Source organism: Crinia signifera, chromosome 1 (assembly GCF_055691185.1).
Source record: "Crinia signifera chromosome 1, ASM5569118v1, whole genome shotgun sequence".
Lineage (NCBI taxonomy): Eukaryota > Metazoa > Chordata > Amphibia > Anura > Myobatrachidae > Crinia > Crinia signifera.
In genome coordinates, this window is record NC_139217.1 from 398,307,756 (window position 1) to 398,329,818 (window position 22,063).

Consider the following 22,063-nt stretch of genomic DNA (forward strand, 5'->3'; position numbering starts at 1 on the left):
TCTCAAAAACGTGTATGCTTCATTGTTGTGACAAAGGCCCAGGTCTGGAAGCACTTTAGACACTGGGGCAGATGTATTAAGCCCGGAGGAGAGAAAAGCTGGAGATAAAGTGAAGATAAAGTGAAAGGAGATAAAGCACCAGCCAATCAACTCCCAACTGACATTTTTAAACACAGGGGCAGATGTATGACGGTTCCTTATGTACATCGCCGGAGGTGGGAGTTTGCACTTCACCTCGTTAATGAGGCAAAGCAGGAAGTATTATAGCGGTGCGCTATGTGCCGCTGTAATACATTTGCCCCAAAGTTCTTTGGCTGATGCTTTATCGATTTTAATTTTTTCCAGTCCCCCCATATTTGAAAAACTTTTGCATAATAAGGACATGGATGAGGACACAATTGTTCAAGGGAGCAATTTAGACCGGATCTATTATTTGCAAATTTGCAGATGACTGTGATTAGATAGCAGCCGCCCAGACAGAGTGAAACCCCGCCCTGTACAAGTCCGCGAGTGAATTGCAAAAACTTTGCTCTTTGCTATTTACTCAGTACATACGCAATTCACTCACTCTCAAATGATTTCCCCATTCTGTGCAAATGTAAGAAACTCTGACCCTTCCACAATTTTGAGACAGATACAGGCTGATCGAGGTTGGAGCCGACATCAAAAGCCCTCCTTGAAAACGTCTGGCATGCCTGCATTTTTCCTGACACTCTCATAAAATAGCAGGTTACCACCCATAAACTCCAGCTTCCTGTCAGTTAAAAAGTGGAGCGATTTGTAATTAGATCCGCATAGTATTTGGGCTTGTGCATGTACGCTACGAGTCGTACGCATGCACACTTGTTCGATAATTGATAGGATTGCATATTCACACAATAATCAACTCTGAATTGGGCCCGACAAGCAGAGGGTCCACACTGACCAAATTAGTTACAATCGCCAGTACTGTGGCACAATTCCATAAATGTATTTGTAGTGCTGCTGAGGATGCAAAAGCCCATCTGTATACAGGCTGAATACCTACGCCAGGTGAAGGAAACCATTCAACCAAAAACAGAAGTGTTACTAAATTTTGCAGAAAATTATTTATTCTTGGGTCAGGGTGCAATTCAAGGATTCCACTGGCACACTTCACAAGCAACACTTCATTACACTATTTGCTGACCTCCGAAGGTTTAGGAGATTACCATGACGCATGTCACTGGGATTCCCTTAGGGGTCGGTAGAGGAGACGGTTATTCTGCTCCTATAGTCTGATGGTACGGACATGCATTTGTTAATTTAACCCTGGACCCTCTACTGGAGAAGCTGACCGATCCAGCAAAGGAACCAGGCATGCTGAGCATGTCTGATTGGGTGAATGTTTGTGAGTGTGCATGTATGTGAATAAAGTTGTACTATTTGTGGTGTGTGAGCATTTATTTCTACATTGGTCTTGCAGTGGGACTGCAAGTCCTAGTGGGCCCATTAATGCCATGCATGCTGAAACAATGTAATTTTTAAAATCCATTTATTTACACAAAAACCATCAGCCCGACACCCACTGCCCAGGGGTGGCGGGAACAACCCCAGGCTCCAGTTCTGGAAGGGTTAAGCCTGGGGGGGGTCCCCACTATCCCAGGTATCCATCCAGAGCTGATCAGCCAGAGTGATCAGGTTTTGGCCGGGGGACCTTGTATAAAAAGTGTTCCCGGGTGTGGTATGACACCACTGGCACACTCCTATTACAAAAATAAATATCGCAACGTCAAGTTACTAAAACATGATGAGCGAATTGCACATATGCTATATGTCACCAATCCCACAAAAGACTATACTCCTGATACAATGATCTTTTACCATACGGGAAGTAATTACTATTTTATTAGCGTTTGTATTTGCATGTACCCATCTCTTTACTGTTAAATGCTGAAAACTCTGGTCAGCTGATGATGGCAACCTGCTTGAGTCTGGGAGATCATTAACTGATTGCATAGCTTGGATCCTATGAAGGCCAATAGTTTCCCATTTCCATGAGAAAATTGCAATTTGTGGATGCTGCAAGAGGCATGGGCAACAGGAAACAAAAGTGTCTTTCTGTGAAATATGTCTTGAATAGGATGAACAGGGGTTGAAGTGGGCAGATCATAAGCTTTCCCTAATTTGTGATCGGGCATGTGTTATAATGTACCCATGTGATGCATGCATAATGAGATATGGATTCCATTAGACTACAGCCTACATGATTGAATCTGTGTATGTGTGATCAACATTTTACTAAATTGTCTTATTTAATGACATGTTGTTCTATTACCTTAAAAATAACCCCTTGGTGGAAATATCATCATAATTTACACAAAACAGGCCCCATTAAATTGGAGAGATGGGTGATGAGTGCCTGACACTGGTGCATGCAGCAATGCAGAGGTAGAGGACATTGGTGTCTGGAGCGGCCAAACACTGGCACAAGCCAAGGAGCACTGGAAACCCCCAAGGTGACATACCCAAGCCCTGAGTGCTTATCAGAGGTGTGCCCGAAATAACAATGTTTAGCTATTTGGAGGTGTGCATGCTTACTGTGACATCACCATATTACCATCATTCAGGGCACTAGCTTGGAATAATCACATTGCATCAGTGTCACTCATTCCCATACCAACAGCTGTCTAAGGCATTTAGGACACAGGAAAGGGGTGGGAGCATAGTTCTAACGTACATTTTTCTCATATGTGGTAAAACCAGAACATTGCAATTAGGCAATCACTCAAGCTGTGCTATTAGTGCTTTGTAGAACTGCATGCTATGTATATTTTTAGGCCATGTGAACAGATTATATACAGTCAGTTGCTGGCCACTACGTACTATTGACACATGTCACATGGAAACTTAAAGCACATATGCACAAGTTTAAAAATGTTTTACCTACTGTATGTAGAAACATAAGCCATATTTTCACATTGGATAAAAAAACCATCGCTCTCTGTTTAGGTTCAACACGTACGTACATACAATTTCTGTTATTGTTTTGTGACTGTACTCAGACAAATTAAATAATTTTACATTAAATTAAAATTAAATTAAAATTCACAATATTACAAAACTCCACTTAATAAAAATGTAAACAGCAACAAGTATCAATACAAAAAGGACTGACTGTAAACAACTGGAGCTATTTTGCTTTCATAACCTGTGTAAATAAATACTTACTAACAAATTATTAATAACTTAATTATCCCCTTGTTGCATGATTATTTCAATTTAATTTATTAAAATATTTTCATGATTCTTGTGTATTGTACTGACAAGAAAAAATAATGAAAAAATCACGGGGAAAAAATAAAAGATTTGATACACCATGTAATGGTATATATATATATATATATATATATATATATATACCCATATACATATACCCATATACATATATATATATATATATATTATGTATATGGGTATATGTATATGGGTATGTAGCAAATTTGCAAAAGTATGCAATGAAGGGTTAAATACTATCATTAATAACTATAATTATTATTACAAAAATTAGTAATGCCACCTACATAGGCCAACTACATATTTTAAATATTTAAGGAGTCCTGTAGTTTTGCAATAAATTATAATGGCTCAATGTATTTTTAAATAAGTACAATGTTAACCTTTATTCTCTTAAAGTGAAATGGGCCCTTAGTTTTTAATAATAACTATGTCTGTCATATATTTTTAATATTTTTGGCTTTACTGATTTGTTGTATTATTGGCTATACTCACAAGGCCTGTGGAGTTGGTACACCAAACCTTTGACTCTGACTTCTACATATATTAATGTATATTATAACTAACACTGTCCTAAAATGGTAGCACAAGGTATTGTAACCAGGTGCCTATCTATGTAAAACATAAAGATGATGTCTAGACATCGTAAAGCAGTCTCTCACCCATCTCACCTGATGTCACTGAGGGGACTGAGCCAGGATGAGTTTAAGAGAGCAGAGGTCCCGTATGCAGGCTCCTTGCGGGCCTCCTCCTTAAGAGGCCATTTTGCATGTGCAAGTCTCTGGGATCAAGTGACCATGCCTTTTTCCTGGGGGCAAGGGCAAATCACAAGTAAAATGGCCACTGCACCATTTACCATGTGATTTCCGCTCATCTGTGTTGCCATGCTGCTGGCATAAGATGAAGGGTGTGTGGAGGGGGCTCCCCTAGACCCAAGGGCCTGTGTGCTCCGCACACTCTACACCCATTATATATATGCCATTGGGATGGGCTCACCAACACTTACATAAAAATATGAAGTGCAGGAGTAAAGGGTGGAGTAGTGAAATACCCTCATGTCACACATCCTGGCAATTACAGACTTGAAGCCATACATATTTGAAAAAAGAGAAGCCACCTCTTTCAAACACTGTTCCCCATTGGTTATTCGCTAAGGAGCACAGTAACACCAACCTTACATGAACAAAAAAAAAAGGTTTTATAGAAATTACAGCTTTCAGTGCTCATCAAATAAAATGCATTTGACATATTTTTAAGGTGAACTGGAATGTGCAAAAAAAATCAGTAATTTTATTCTGTGAAGGGGCGGGGAGACGCTCATTACATATTCACCTCACACTGGTCCCGCTCATTACATATGCACGAGCAGGACCAGTGCAGTGGCTCCCTCCACAGCGCCCCTGCCAGCTCTCCAGGGGGGGAGCAGCTTGGGCTGCTTGTGTCCCCAGGAGCCGCCCCCCCCCCCCACATTCTGGGGCAGGCAGGGAGACTTCCATCTCCCTGCCTGCCGCTGTCCCCCGGCAGTTAAAATTTGCCATCAGGGGCAGCGAGCCCCTGCGGCGCTGAATAGGGAGACAGGGAGGGCTTGCAGCGAATTGCTATACAAATTGCTATAGACTGTAAGCTTGCAACAGGGCCCTCTTACCTCCAAGTCTGTCTGTTGTTACCCAGTTTGTTTTATCCCTGTCTACAATTGTAAAGCGCAATGGAATCTGCTGCGCTGTATAGGAAACTGGAAATAAATAAATGGTGTCGCAATTTGAAAAGTACCCTACCAATCAGCACAGTGTTACGGTTCTGTAGGTGGTCAGAAGACCTGCTCTCTGACTCTGTTGCCCCAGCCTGACGTCCACGAGATACGTGCGGAGCTAGTCTTCTCCTGTACCCGTCTCAGCTGAAGGGCGAATTATGTCCGCCCCACTCCGCTACAGGCAGGTTTTATGTTCAGGACAACGTATCTGAGGAGGCAGACCAGCAGCAAAAGGACCTCTAACTAAACCTGACGTGCAGGACTGAGACCCCTACAGGGATGGCAACAATGCCCAAATGGTGTAATATAATAAAATATAAATGGCAAAAATGCTCAACAATGGAATATAATGAATACAATACTGCAAAGCACAAGGGTAACTGGCAGGGTGCACCCCTGACTTATCTGCAACGAATGATGACAGCAGGTTCAAGCTAGGACACTGCAGGCTGGATGAAGCAGGTACTGCGGACTGAGGTGACCAAGGACCAGGTACACGCAGACTGAGGCACAAACAAAGCTGGCACACAGGACGCTGGATACAAGGTGCTGGGACCGGGAACACTCTGGAAACGAGGGCTGGCAGCAGGTTCTGGCAAGGACACTGCAGGTACTGAGGCACAAATGAAGCTGGCACACAGGACGCTGTACACAAGGTGCTGGGACCGGGAAGACTCTGGAGCACAACATAGAGGGAATACACGGCAGGATACACAAAGCTATCAGTAAGTTATAACCGGCCGTGACTGCATGCTGAGAACCTCACTAAATCACCTTGCATGCAGCCACACCCAAGCAGCAGGGAATGCAAGAAACTGAGGAAGCTGGATCCACAAAACCCGGAGTACAGATCCAGGGAAAACATACAAACTGCAAACAGAATATGAAAAACTGCACATACACCGATCCGCTGGAGGCGGATCGTAACACACAGGGAATAAATATACGTAGCGTGTTAAGTGATCTGAAAGTACTGTGCAGCACACTAAAGTAAGCTTTGCTTCTAAAATAGGATACGTACGTCTTAACGACATTTATAAAGGTGACAAGCAGTATGTGGAGCCCAGAACGCCAACAAATGACTAAAGCACTTTACAGGGGCTGGCAGCACAGTTGTAATCATGAAGGTAAATCATTATGTTCCAATTACACTGCTGGCACATTGAAGTAGCAGAACTTGTCAATCTCCTAGTTCTGGAACTACGGAGTCCACATATTGCATGTCAAACATGAATGTTGACAAGACCACTACATACCTCTTAAACTGCACAGCGGAACAATTATAAAATGAGCTACAAAAGCTATAAATATGAAACAAATGCAGAAATACAACACATATAATAAACATAAACAGCAGATGAAGTGCTGTTTAATGTAGACACATGTAAGTTGTGTAGCAGTCATCCATCTATCCATGGGAGAATTGTATGATGCAGGTGCATATGTCATTTGTGAACACACCTATAACTGGCCTAGGTGGGTACTGTTCTACTTTTTGTACTGTTGCTGTATTTTCATTAGTCTTTGTAAGGTGCTATTTAATACTTGTAGAGCCAAATTATTCTTGGCTACACAAGATGCTTGGTTGCATAGGGAGAGGAATCAGCAGCAGTAAGAAAGAAGTAATAATGCCACTGTATAGGTCATTGGTACGACCTCATCTAAAATACTGTGTCCAGTTAGGGAAGACATATCTCCAGAAGGATATAAATACATTAGCAATGGTAAAAAGAAGGGCAACTGAAATGGTGCATGGCCTACATCACAAAACGTACCCGGAAAGACTAAAAAATCTCAATATTTACAGTTTGGTGCAGAGAACGGAAAGGGGGGACTTGATAAAAGTTTTCAAATATATCAAGGGTTTAACATGGTCCAGGAGAGACATTCTTTACAGGAAGAGAGGTATTACAACAAGAGGACATGCACTGAAACCGGAGGGAGGTAGGTTCAGGGGAAATTTGAGGAAACATTACTTCACAAAAAGAGAAGTAAACATAGGTGGTAGAGGCCAAGACAGGAGAACAATTAAAATATGTATGGGATAGGCTATCATTACAAAGAAATACAGATTAAGAGGGGTATTCAATCCCCACCGCTATTTCCAACGGGGCAAAGAGCGGCGGGCGCCTATTCAATGATGTCTTGCCCGACAGCATTGAAGAGGCAGATAGACTGAACAGGCCTGACTTTGAAAGCTGTTGGGCCCATTTTGTCGATTTCAGCCGTGAATTGTCGCGATCACGGCCGAATCTTGACAATCCACAGCCGTTTACCCTGACACACCCCCTTTTCGCCAATCACCAAGCAGGACAATGAATCCCACCTAGCGATATGCTGTCGAGCAAAACGAAAATGGGCCAGGGTCACGGCTGTCGGGACAAATCAACAGTCGTGACCCAGGATTAAATACCCCCCCAAATAGGGTTTAAGGCTACAATATGGTTAAAACAGAGGCAGATTAGATGGTTCTTATCTGCCATCAAATTCTATGTTTCTATGAAGCGGAACGAAAATGCCTAATAGTGGTTTGAACCTCGTCAAGGGACAATTTTTCCATGGACCCCTATCACTGAAAAGGGCTGTCACGCACTTCATCATTTACATACATTTGTGATTACAATACACTTCACTGTACAGCTTAAATATGAATTAAATGGCAAAAAGGAGAAATAAATTCTTCAGTAATTTTTATATGTCTTATATGGAGAATTTATGTGGCAACAAATGCAATGTTCATTTCCTTTAAAACTTACTGTAAGCGGCTTACATTAGAATATGCAAATAATACATCCCCTGATTCTTATTTTTGTACAAGCTGTTTTCCAATCTGTGTTTCTAAAACTCAAGGTTATGATAAACTCAAGGAGAACAATACATTTAAGAGGGAATCCGTAAAATGTATTTCTGTAAGGTACTCAATTCACACTAGCTTACATAAATAAATCTTACTTTCCAACAGAGATACAGAGAAAGAGGATTTTTGGGCAGGATAAACCCGCATTGAATAGCTTTAGATGAATTTAAATATTAAGTTACACTTACAACAAAAAGAATAGCGAAAGATATATATTAAAAAAAAAAGGTACAGTAAATGTTATTTTCTGTTAACAATGCAAGTATTAACAGGATATCTTGAACAGGCTTTACTAATAGAACAGGCGGTTTACATGATGGAATAAAACGAATATTTTTCCCACTTATACAGTACAAAGCAGTTTAGAACATTTAGTGGTCTATTTATTAAATCTTGGAGAGCGATAAACTGGACGGCGATTAAAGGGTCAAATCAGACATGAGCGCAAAGCACCTTTTTTTAAATGGACAAAACCATGTTGCACTACAGGTGGGGCAGATGTAACATGTGCAGAGAGAGTTACACATGCGTGGGGTGTGTTCAAACTGAAATCTAAATTGCAGTGTAAAAATAAACCATCCAGTATTTACCCTGCACAGAAACAAAATAACTCACCCAAATCTAATTCTCTCTGCACATGTTACATCTGCCCCACCGGCAATGCACATGGTTTTGCTCATTTTAGAAAAAAGGTGATTTGTGATTAGGTCGGAATAAGGCCCAAAGTATGCAGTGTATGTGACCCGCAACCCCTTTACAGGTCTTAATATTTGTGATTGTGGCTTGCCTGATGACATTTTCCCCCTCAGCTTCAAATATATTTTCTTATAAAAACTTTCAGCAAAATACTTGACTTAGATCCTTAATAATAAATTCTTGTTTGACAGGTCTCTTTCAGATGAGATGTTGCGATGGGCAACCGAACTAGAAAAGTGCTAATTAAATAAGAAGTAGATTCTGATTGGTTGCCGATAGCAACAACTCATCTGAAATAGAACTTCCATCTTAGTAAATTCCTCACAGATTTGTCCACATACACCTTTCCCAATGTAGCCATACGGCCCAGTTACCTATGCAATTTAGTCTAAAATTTAGCCATACCATGTTATTTTTCTTAAGGTATTTTACTTTAACCTGTTACTTTATGCAAATTATTTTGCTGCAACAATATTGGAAATCCATCCCATCACTAATCACGGTGGAGCGTCTTCCCCATGCTAAGTGTGACATGCCAAATAGTGGAAAAAGAAAAAAGCATATGAGCGCACATCTGTAGCTTTCAATCCCAGAGGTCGACAAACCTTGAGATATTAGAGGCCGCCTTCATTATTACATTCAGGAGGAAGCATCCTGCAGAAGTTTCGGTAACTTTAATAGTGCTTCAAATACTGTATTCCTGTTATGGCATACCATGCAACAATGGAGGGCCCCCAATTCTCTTACAGATGACCTTAGCAAAAATAAGTATCGTTGGGGCTTTCTGTTCAGTCTGCGTGTTCCTCAGATTGGCAAGATGTTATCTTGGCATTCCCCATCAGATCTTTACACCTTTTTCTCATACCTGGGTATCCATCCCTTGGCTCTTCCGGAATGGAAAGCTCTTCATTGTTTAGGCAAGCTTCCTTCCCTCTCTATGACTGAGAAATCCTGGCACTGTGCTCCAAGTTTGAAAAGGATGCTGAGATTTTTGTCCATTCCTAGCTCATCTGATGCTACATGAACTTTTCCTAAAGATGTCAACTTTGGTCACAAAACGTAGTTATTATTGCACTCCGAATATCTGTCTGGTTTCAATTTCTCTGGGAAGATTTAGCTTAAGGTGTAAATTATTACATGTTGTAGCGCTTATCCCTGCTTTCTATTCTTAGTTAAACAATGTTCTTATTGCACTTCATTGTGTATTGTAAGTAAGTAAGTAAGTAAAATTTATATAGCGCACTTTCTCCAGCAGGACTCAAGGCGCTTACAGACATTAAAAAAAAAACAATGCACATAATACAGAGGATGTTGGAGGTACAGTAACAGACATGTCACAGACAAAAGCCCTTGAGCACACAGTAAGCATAATGCAGGAGTGGTGCAGCATTTTGGATAATAACTTCCATGGGTTGTGTACTCCACCCTGACAAGGTACCAAGTGCGGCAGCCATTTTAGGCGCTCTGCGTAGGATTACCCAGGGTGAAATAGATTACCCCTAAAAGAAACTACCCAAAATGGATGATTTCAATGTATACTCAGGTCCATGTATTTTTCATCCCATTCACAAGTGCACCAGATGAGGCAGCCATGGAGGGCGCACTACGAAGGTTACACTGTAAGGGGCGAGCCATACAAGGACCCAATGCATACATTGGAAAGCAAATACTTCTGTAGTAGTATGATAAACCCTGCACAGAAACATCAACGTGATCCACATCCTGCCCGCAGAGATACCATCTGAGGCAACCAGCTTGGTGCACTGCATAGGTCAGCGCTGGCAGGGTGTGCAATCTGCGGAGGTACACAATACAGGAAAAAGCACATGGTGGGGTTGATGTGTGCTGCAGGAGAGGAGGGGGGGGGGGAGAGAAAAGACATGAACACACATTTGCAGGGGACTGACACTTTTACAAGGGATTGATGGGTGAAGTGTTGGTGCATAGGCTGACCCTGCTGCTTCCCCTCACAGCTCCATGCTCACCATGAGGGGTAGGGCTGGGGGTAGTCCAGGTGTTCTCAGCCGTAGGGGTGGTGGGCCTGGTCCACTCATGGCAAAGGTGAGTTGAGGCCACATGATATTCCTGAGTTTTTTGGGTATAATGCAGTCCTTCAGCAGTAATGATGGTTTGTTCTTTGCCTTCTGGTTTCCTTCGGGTTAACGCGGGTATAACGCTGCTATTAATTTTAAGATGACCCTTTATAACTAGACCCTTCAGATACTAGACCCCTAACGTCCTAAAGGACTGACGTCCAAAACTATACTCAATATATAAGCCTAAAAAAACATATGTCCATCCTGAATTAGCTGCCCCTCCCAATACACCTCCCCCACCAGCAAAAGGTGCTAATCAGACCAAACCAATGTAAGAGCAGTAGCTCTATCCCAATATTTCTAAGTTCTTCACATAGCACAGATAAAACCACAATAGCAGCTTTTACAGATTAAAAGCGATGTTCTGCAGTAGAAATCTGTATTGCATTTTTTTTCTAGCCCAGCCTTAATCTATGGATCTTTAATTTCCCCAATTAGTGTTCCTTTTGGGTGGTCACTAATATTTCCACCCCCACCCATGTGCCCCTGAAGCACACTAGTTGTTTTCCTGGATATGGAGTTGATTATCCTCTCCTATCCTTTTCTTCTCTACCCCGATCCATCTTCCTCACTGTAGAGCTCTGCTGATTTGTGGCTCTACAGAAGTTTTGCAGGGCTGACCTCCATGTACTTTATCTCATGTTGGCAGGTCTATTTCACAGGGACATTTTACATGTTAAAAGATCTAAGTTTTTAGTTACCTTAAAAACGAGGCAAAGGCTTTTATTTCCTGGATGCCGTCTTCTCTCCCATTTAACCGGAACTGTAACAGGTATTGGTTCCCTAAGGACTGATTATACTTTTATACTATTATACTTTTAGACATTCCAATTTTCTTCTCATCTTTGCTACCCTAGTTGTCATTTAAAGGAACTTTCCTCTGCACCTCATACCATTGAGACACAGCTACACCATACATCCCTCTCCAATGTCCCATCTCTTGCTTAATTTACAGTAGTTTTCAATTTTGCTTATGTTATAGATGAAATGCAATTGGTATTAGTAGATCAGGGATACCCATTGTATGATTATATCTTTATTAGATAAATGCAAAATGTCATGGAATCCCTCCATATCTTCCTATATATGGTATTGTTTTGTATACCCTTTTCCCTGCAATGAAAGGTTGTAAAAAACAAAATAACACCCCTACCATAACAAATAGTATCTGCAGGAAATTATTTTGTGGTGATTTTTCTCTCAAAAAATAAATGTATTGTATATGTAATTTCAGGGTATGTAAATTCATGGTGAAATCGTTATTGCACACTGTTTTACTTACTCTTTTAGTGAGCTGTGTATCCATCATGAAATTGTGAACATGTTTCTCTGCTTTGGTAAGTTCTAGCTTTCTTGCTACTACAGCTACAACAAGTGCAGTGCAGCCAGCACCCTGCAATGGGGCAGAAAATAAAACAGGACGCACAATCACTGAATGCTTAACACATACTTTAACATGCATCATTTTCATTGTTAAAAGATTAGAAATGCAAAATGGATCTTTCAAAATGAATCAATATTTTCTAAGTTAATAACAAACATGAAATGACATTTTGCCCCCTCCTTCCTCCATCTGTGTTAAATGGTAGACCTATAACATGTAGAAAGTGGAGTAAGCTTTTGTGCAGATTTAGGGGGATATTCAATCGCCGTCGAGCATCTCCCGTGGGGGAGATGCTCGACGGGCCCTGACAGCATTGAACAGGGTTTCCTGGCAGAACGAGCCCGACATCTCTAGCTGTCGGGCTCGTTCTGCCGAGAACAGCCGGGAAGTGACGAGCTGCCGGCTGCATCTCGTCACTTCCCGGCCGCAACCCGCGGCCACGCCCCCTTCTCGTCCCGCTGCAGGCGGGACATTGAATCCTGCCTGCATGTTCTCGGTCGAGCTGACCGAGAATGGGGCTGGGTCACGGCGGGCAAGCAAGCTTGTCTGCCGTGACCCAAAGATTGAATACCCCCCTTAATGTTGCTACTTCACATGTGGATCTTTGAAAATGTGTCAGTGAGTAATGACTACTCCTGTCACTTGCTAGATGACCTGAAAAAAATGTGAACATTTTGGGGACAGAGTTTGACAACCAGTTTTAGATCAGATCATATGGGGCTAAATGTAAGTGTGTGAGAAGCTGAAAGAGAGATTTTGGGAGAAATCTCCAGTTGTTTTAAAGCGGCAATCTTTAATATGGCAAAATGAACCTGTAGTTTTGCAGTGGAAATGATCACCGCTTTAAAAAAACAGAACTGTCACAAAATCTCTCACTTTTTGATTCTCGCACCCTATTGCATTCCCTCCGTTATGTCAAAAAGAATGTGGCTATGAAAAGTTGTTAACAGTACCTAGCAGATACATTCATGCAAGTTATGCGGTACATTTATTCAATGCATAAAAATTACAACTATTAAAATTTCAGAAAGGCATCATACAGTACAGTATATATATATAATCTTCCACCTACAATAACTATACCCCTTTTTATTGTACCTTTAGTCAAGGGGGAATTAAATTAGTCTCAAACTTCAGTCAGAACCCCCTCATTTTAATGTAATACAGTACGAATTTGCCGTATGTGCCATTTACACATTTCAACTTCCCTATCTGTGTATTAACATAACAATTATGCAATGTTTATTTCTAAAATAAATCTCATTGTTTCCTGCACAGACCTGTGTGGGGCTTAGTTTAAAAAAAAATGCTAATTAAAATGATTCAGTAAATTAAAATACAGATCATATAAATGTTGTAACATATTGTATAGAAGGAGTAAACTGATTCATGAGGCTTCATGGTAGCTAACATTGCATTGTACAACGTTCAAAAAATTATATGAACACTAGTTTTATGGCCTGTCTGGATTTCACAACGACATCTACAGTGTTCGATTCACAGACCACTCTGCCGATGAGTCGCTTATTCATTTCAGTTTGTCAAAACTTTTGTAAATTGATAATGTTTTTTTTTATTTAATGGACCGTTATAGGCCTTTAACGGTCCACTTAAGCCGTGCGCTCACCACTGACAGTTTCAGTGTAGTCACCATTTAGTAAACTTTATTCCTTTGGTCTCCTTCTCCGCATCATTTTTGCTCTTTGTGCCCTTTACTGTTTTGTTTTCCACAAAATATGTTTCAGTATTGTTGCGCATGTATCCTTTGTGCTTTACTGTATGTTATTGCTACATTTGTTATATTCTTACCCGCTTTGGGCTTGCAGCCGCAGCCGTTTTTAATTTACATGTACACTTTTTTTCACTAGGTTGCGGTCACTTTTTGCATTCTCCCTTGAACTCAAACACGCCCCCTGCCCTGCTCTGTCAGACCTAGCCGACGCACAGGCGCCCCGATGACGTCACGGAGCTCTGGGTTGGCGCACTTACTGGGAGCTGCCGCATTCACTGGGTTCAATGTCACTGATCACCCCTATATATGTAAGTACCTCATTTGTTTTTTGCATGTCTTGATAAAGGGTCCACGACCCGAAACGTTGGCAAAGCACCCACTGTATTGGGCTGATTTATTTCATTGTCTACCACTGCTATTTCGGATGAGTGCCAGGAAAGCTTGTGTTACATATATATATATATAAACAAACAAACTTGATTGTGCGCAAGAAAGTCAAATAATGATACTTGAAGAAATGAGGAGAAATGTCCGTGGAACTACAAGTCCCAGAGTCCCAATCCACCGATTACAGGTGTTTTGATTGTTGCACTTAGGTAATGGTGACCCAGCCGCTCCGTTACAACCCCTCGGGGCACCTGTATCCACCAGGTAAATTTGTCTATAGAAATGGAAACAACGGGCGCTTCATAGTGCAGATGGTTTTGTAAAAAATAAATCTTCTTTAATGACAAACGGACAACAGGTAAGAAATAAATAACATTACCAAAGTAGGCGGTCTCAGATTACCGCAATAGTTTGAGCATATGAAAAACCCAGTAACGCTTGGCGTCTGGCACACAGGAGAGGTTACACTCCTTACGACTCCGGCTGGTCTGATCCGACGCTGAGCCACGCCCCTACGCGTTTCGTCACGTGGACTTCGTCAGAGGGCTGGCCCAGCGTCGGTCAGAATCCTCTATTGTACCTGGGTTGCTGTCAATCACAGCCAATCCCTGACACTGCCTCAGCTGAGGCGTTTAAACATCTAACACGTTGTATGCGTGCAACATGCCTTTGTATATATATACATTGCGTCCACTTTGGCAACAACTTAAAACATAGTCTAAAACATATAGAATCATATAGAATCAAAAGCATATACATATACAGTATTGCATAAAAGTATTAACACATAAAAAATACTTTAAAAATAACACAGCGTTTACATAATCATCTCTCCACATTCACGGGGTTCAATGACACGGCTTGTCTTAAAGCAAAATTGAAGCGCATATATAATATAAGCAGCTACTTCAAAAATATATATATTGACCAGAAAAATTATTAAAGAAGGTTGTTGAAGATTTTTAAACATTAGTAAAACCCCCAAGGGAGGACCAGTAAAAAAACTCCAAAAAAGGGACAGAGATAAATTAACGACAAATCACTTAACTATTGGTGGTGCTTCAAGCACACATTGATCGGGGTACATCAAATAATTAACAATACCTTCATCCCAAAAAAGAAGCAATATCTATTCCTTCATTCAACCCTTCAGGGTGAAGTGTGTTTAAATTATATATCCAATAGGATTCTCTTTTGCGCAGTAATTTTTCAAGGTTTCCCCCCCTCACATCTACTTTCACTTGTTCTATGCCCATAAAGCGCATTCCATCTGGTTTGCTGTTTTGACAGGTGAGGAAATGCCGCGGGACACTATGGTTGCTAATTTTATTTTTAATATTGCGATAGTGTTCGAGGATACGTATCTTTAGCATCCTCTTAGTCTGTCCCACGTATCTTTTGCCACACGGGCAGAGCAATAAATACACTACGTGGGTTGTAGTACAGTTAATCAGCCCCTTTACTTCACACACTTTACCATTTCTATCAGTAACTGTTTTTTTACCTTTTAACCCATGTGGGCACATTTTGCATTTAGTACAACAATAAAAACCTTTTAGAGGGGGCATATTCGAAAAGAGACTCAGTGTTCTTTGTTCTGATTTCTCTACAGGTAACAGGCTGGGAGATAACTTACTCTTGAGAGTGTTAGCTCTTTTAAAAATAACCTGAATAAGTTTTCACTGTTTGTAGGCCTAAATTTATATATACGCAGATTGACACTAAAGCGACACTTTATAAAAATGAATAAGGACAATGAATTAAATGACACCGTTAATCAAATACCAGAAGGATCTACTGGTCTTAAAAAACAGAGTACGTTTTATCCCTTAGAGTCAAAAGGGCCAAACATTGACTTATTTTTCCAGTTGGTGAAAAAAGAATTTGATGAGATAAATGACAAGTTGAGAATTAATAATAAAAACTTAACTAGACAAGAGAGCAATGCCCTTAAAGAAATTGTTGACAACAAAAATGTGGTTATAAAACAAGCGGATAAGGGGGGCGGTCTGGTAATTATGAATAGGGACAACTACATTGCTGAGATGTTGAGACTATTGAGTGACCCAGTGTCATACAGACTATTGGAGAAAGATCCATCCTCGGAGTTTCAATTGGATCTCCAGGCTCTCTTGTTAAGGGGAAAGAGAGATGGCCATATTGATCAAAATGAATTTGATTATCTCAGCAATGATCACCCCAGGGTGGCTACCATCTATCATCTCCCAAAGATTCATAAGAGCCAGACCACGCCCCCTGGCCGCCCAATTGTATCAGGGATTGATTCTCTGACTTCGAAATTATCGGAGTACGTGGATGTATATCTGAATAAGTATGTACCTAAACTGAAATCTTATGTTAAAGACTCCATGTCAGTTTTACAGTGGGTAGAAGATCTGAAATGGGTGGATACGAATAGTTGGGCCACTGTAGACATTAATTCCTTGTATACGTCCATACCACATGAAAAGGGGTTAAACTGTATATTAGCAGTCCTGTATCGTGATGTTACCATCCCTAGAAAAAAAGCTGATTTTATTGTAGAGTGTTTAAAGTTTGTGCTCAAATACAATTATTTCACTTTCCTGGGGCACTACTACATACAGTGCTGCGGGACAGCTATGGGCACGATTTGTGCCCCGGGTTTCGCCAATTTATATTTAGGCGAATGGGAACAAGAACATATTTACAGTGAAAAAAAACCCTTTTTGCAATTTCTGTCTATGTTTAAACGTTATATCGATGACGTCATCATAGTGTGGTCCGGTACAGAATTACAGTTCTCAGAGTTTGTGAAATACATACACGAGAACCAGTATAACCTAAGTTTTACATTCAAGTTCAATAAAAACACCATTGAATACCTGGATTTGACTCTGGCGGCAGAGGACTATTCAGAATCAGTAAAAACCTGTACTTTTTTTAAAGAAGTTGACAGCAATAATTATTTAGAATTCACAAGCTGTCATGCGGAAAACTGGAAATTAAATCTGCCATATTCGCAACTACTGCGCCTGAGGCGCAATTGTAGTAGCCTAGAGAGTTTTGATATACAGGCTGAAACTTATATAAGCAGGTTCCTGGAAAAGGGGTATCCCCTGAACCTTATTCTTTCTGCCAAAGATAAATGTAGAGAATTGGAAAGAAAAGAACTCATTGTTTATAAAAAACATGAAAAGAAGGGGAAAAGAGCTGTCTTTTGTCCGTTTGTCACGCAATTCAATGCTCAAAGTACTGTGATTAAAAAAATTTTAAATAAACATTGGACAGTCCTTAAAATGGATCCCCTTTTGCAAGGAGTTATAGGGGAACGTCCAGAGGTTATTTTTAAAAGAGCTAACACTCTCAAGAGTAAGTTATCTCCCAGCCTGTTACCTGTAGAGAAATCAGAACAAAGAACACTGAGTCTCTTTTCGAATATGCCCCCTCTAAAAGGTTTTTATTGTTGTACTAAATGCAAAATGTGCCCACATGGGTTAAAAGGTAAAAAAACAGTTACTGATAGAAATGGTAAAGTGTGTGAAGTAAAGGGGCTGATTAACTGTACTACAACCCACGTAGTGTATTTATTGTTCTGCCCGTGTGGCAAAAGATACGTGGGACAGACTAAGAGGATGCTAAAGATACGTATCCTCGAACACTATCGCAATATTAAAAATAAAATTAGCAACCATAGTGTCCCGCGGCATTTCCTCACCTGTCAAAACAGCAAACCAGATGGAATGCGCTTTATGGGCATAGAACAAGTGAAAGTAGATGTGAGGGGGGGAAACCTTGAAAAATTACTGCGCAAAAGAGAATCCTATTGGATATATAATTTAAACACACTTCACCCTGAAGGGTTGAATGAAGGAATAGATATTGCTTCTTTTTTGGGATGAAGGTATTGTTAATTATTTGATGTACCCCGATAAATGTGTGCTTGAAGCACCACCAATAGTTAAGTGATTTGTCGTTAATTTATCTCTGTCCCTTTTTTAGAGTTTTTTTACTGGTCCTCCCTTGGGGGTTTTACTAATGTTTAAAAATCTTCAACAACCTTCTTTAATAATTTTTCTGGTCAATATATATATTTTTGAAGTAGCTGCTTATATTATATATGCGCTTCAATTTTGCTTTAAGACAAGCCGTGTCATTGAACCCCGTGAATGTGGAGAGATGATTATGTAAACGCTGTGTTATTTTTAAAGTATTTTTTATGTGTTAATACTTTTATGCAATACTGTATATGTATATGCTTTTGATTCTATATGATTCTATATGTTTTAGACTATGTTTTAAGTTGTTGCCAAAGTGGACGCAATGTATATATATACAAAGGCATGTTGCACGCATACAACGTGTTAGATGTTTAAACGCCTCAGCTGAGGCAGTGTCAGGGATTGGCTGTGATTGACAGCAACCCAGGTACAATAGAGGATTCTGACCGATGCTGGGCCAGCCCTCTGACGAAGTCCACGTGACGAAACGCGTAGGGTCGTGGCTCAGCATCGGATCAGACCAGCCGGAGTCGTAAGGAGTGTAACCTCTCCTGTGTGCCAGACGCCGAGCGTTACTGGGTTTTTCATATGCTCAAACTATTGCGGTAATCTGAGACCGCCTACTTTGGTAATGTTATTTATTTCTTACCTGTTGTCCGTTTGTCATTAAAGAAGATTTATTTTTTACAAAACCATCTGCACTATGAAGCGCCCGTTGTTTCCATTTCTATAGATATATATATATAGCGATTATCGCGGCCAGGGACTCCATTTATTATACTGTCTCTGCTTACCTAGATTCCCTCTTACAGCCAGTAATACAGGCTCAGTCTACATATCTAAAAGATACGACCAGCCTGCTCATTGAACTGTCCGCCCTGACATTACCTCCTCACAACGCATTTTTATGTACCCTTGATGTAGTTTCCCTCTACACGAATATACCACACGATGCCGGGTTACTTGCTGTTCGTAAACTTCTCACGGACAATGTACTGTACCAAGGACCTGATTTGAATTTGGTGATGACTTTGTTAGAACTCACACTTAAGAGGAACTACTTCTTATTTGACCGTAAGTGGTACCTACAAATGCAGGGATGTGCCATGGGATCCTGTGTGGCACCGGCATTTGCCAACGCCTTCATGTTCGCCGTTGAACATCAAGCCTTTTTCACAGATCCAGATATCGTACGTCATATCCTTTATTTCAGAAGATATATAGACGATTTGCTCTTAATATGGACTGGAGATGAGTTGTTGTTCCATGACCTGATGACCAAAGTGAATGGTCAAGCTGGGACAATTAAATTTACCTATGAGATATCACCAACCACTGTGCACTACCTCGATGTGGAGATCTCGATTTCTAACAATAAAATCAGCACCTGCCTGTATAAAAAAAGTACAGATCGGAATGCGACTCTACATGCGAAGAGCCAACATCCCATCACTACCATCAAAGGCCTACCGTATTCGCAATTCCTGCGTATCCATCGCATCACAGACGACCTGGCACGAACCAATGTGGATATTGATATCATGATATCCGATTTCTTGAAACGTGGCTACAACCTGGAAGAATTGCTCCGAGCAAAAGAGAAAGCTCTGAGTATCCCTAGAGCAGAGACCCTGACCCCGAAAACAGAGCAGACAAAGACCCCCGAGAAAAGAATACCATTTGTTCAGAGATATAATAACTCCAGTCCAAAACTGGTCCATGCCTGCAAACAATTGTGGCCTCTGATTTCCACAGACTCGACAGTCTCTACACTACAGGACAGCACCCTGATGCCGAGCTTCTCCAGAAATCGTAATTTGAAGGACATCTTGGTACGTAATGATGTTTCCAACTTCACTAAACCAGTACCCACTAATTTCCTCACCAGGAAAGCTGGATGTTATCGGTGCACCGGGTGCACAACCTGCAGTTACTTAGAGACTGGTCCATCTTTTTACCATCCCCATACTGGCCGGGTAATCCCCATACGACACATCATGACCTGCACCACAACCCACGTGGTGTACTTCATCAGATGCCCGTGTGGACTGATGTATGTTGGAAAGACCACTCGCCAATTCCGTGAACGGATGGCCATGCACCGGTCCAGCATTCGACATGCCATCGAGGGTACAGCGAGCGCACTTGAACAACCAGTTGCTCGCCATTTCAAAGAAGCAAGGCATGGACTGGCAACTCTGCGATATAAAATAATCGACTGTATCCCAAAAAATTTGAGGGGGGGCGACCGTGATAAACGCTTGCTCCAGTGTGAATCCCGCTGGATACATCGATTAAAAACAGTCTCTCCTGGAGGCCTGAACGATAGTATCTATCTGGGTTGCTTTCTTTAGTCCAGCCTGATTGATAGGGTTGCCCTCATGTTAATTTTCCATTTTTAGTATGCATAGCATATATCTTTCCCCTATAAATTATTCATAGATATATTTTTTCTGATATATTTATTTTTTCATGCTTATATCCCGCTTCCTGAGAGGTACCATTGATACACTCGTTTACTGCAGATCAAGATTGTTCTATACTCTGCATTTCGTTAGTCAGTATTACTGACTTTATGTTTACAGTTCTGTATTGCCCTTGCCCTACTTGGCCCTTGTGTACATGTATATTGCTATTATGGTGATTTTTCATTCATATATTTTCTTTTTTCACTCTGGTGTTTTTTTGTATAGGTGGTCGCTAGGTAAATTATTCGTTTCGTCACTGATGACTTCGTCAGGAGGTAACGAAACGCGTTGGGGCGTGGTCACCTGACGTATCGGATCTCTGCCACTCTGGTTCCCGTCTGTTTGCAGTCCTCGTGTCTGGAACTCCGTCCTCCCCGCAGCTGTTTCCATCCGCCGGTTCCCTGGATGTCCTCCGGTGTCCGTGCTATGAAGCTGACGTACTGATGGTGATTCCTACACATGCTGATTACTGCTTATTGAATTGTATGTGAGCCTACACTTTTCTTCAGTAAACACTGTGCAATTATACTTACCTGTGCGCTCCTCCTTTCTTTTGTTTATATATATATAATCAGGGGCGGATTGGCCATTATAGCCACCGGGAACTTTCCCGGGAGGCCGACGCTAGTGAGGCCGAAATTTGAGCAGGCTCACTGGGCTCAGCCGCACGGCGGCAGACGGCGTCACTGCCAGCCTCAGCCCAGTCCCTGTGTGGCCTCAGCCAGCCTGCCCTGCAGTGGCGTAACTATGCCTCCGCTGGCATTGCAGGGAGGAGCCAGCGCCACCGGGGGGCAGCACAGAGCCGGAGGTAGAGTAAGCTCTGCTGCAGCCTGCAGCAGCCAATAGGATACAGTACATCTCTCTACCTCTGGCTGTCTATCTGTGTGAGGACGCTCAGTGACCCTGACGGGGCGGGTCACTGAGCGATGTGTCCACACAGACAGCCAGAGTCTGCAGTGCTCGCTTCCCCTCCCTCACTGCCAGTGCCTGCTGCCCCCCCTTCCACCCTGCCCGGTGCTGGGCGCCCCGCTACCCTTCCACTGTGGCCGCCGCTCCCCCTTCTGCACTGTGTGCATTAGAGAGCGGCAGCCAGCTGCTGCCTGACCCGGCAACAGGGGGTCCCCAAAACAGCCCCCCCATCCCACTTAATCGCACTGTAGCTCAACTGCCCGGCGGGTGGGCGTGGCTTCGCGGGTCCGGAGCTAAATGGACCCCGGTCGGTGGGCGGAGCTACATAGTTTGGTGGCTGCTGGCCTGCTGCTGCCTGAGCAAGAGGGGAAAGAGATGCTGCAGTGCTAACCACAGTCTCAGGCCTGCCCAGAACCAGCCAGACTGCACTCTGTGGATGTTCCAAAGGTAAGAGTAAGGGTTATGGTATGTGTATATATTTGGGGGGTGGGTTAGGCTGGGGGGGGGGGGAGAGTTAGGCTCAGGGAAGGGGTAGTAAGTTTTAGGCCC

At 41.8% G+C, this 22,063-nt stretch overlaps 1 protein-coding gene across 3 annotated transcripts in view; it reads right to left on the reverse strand.

The window, feature by feature from the left end:
* Window positions 1–22,063, reverse strand: part of KCNN2 (potassium calcium-activated channel subfamily N member 2) — a 142,114-nt gene that overhangs the window by 16,883 nt on the left and 103,168 nt on the right. For all 3 annotated transcript variants that reach the window (XM_083151642.1, XM_083151644.1, XM_083151643.1), the window contains one exon: window positions 11,937–12,047. In XM_083151642.1, coding sequence (XP_083007768.1) covers window positions 11,937–12,047 — 111 coding nt within the window. The remainder of the gene's footprint in view (window positions 1–11,936; window positions 12,048–22,063) is intronic.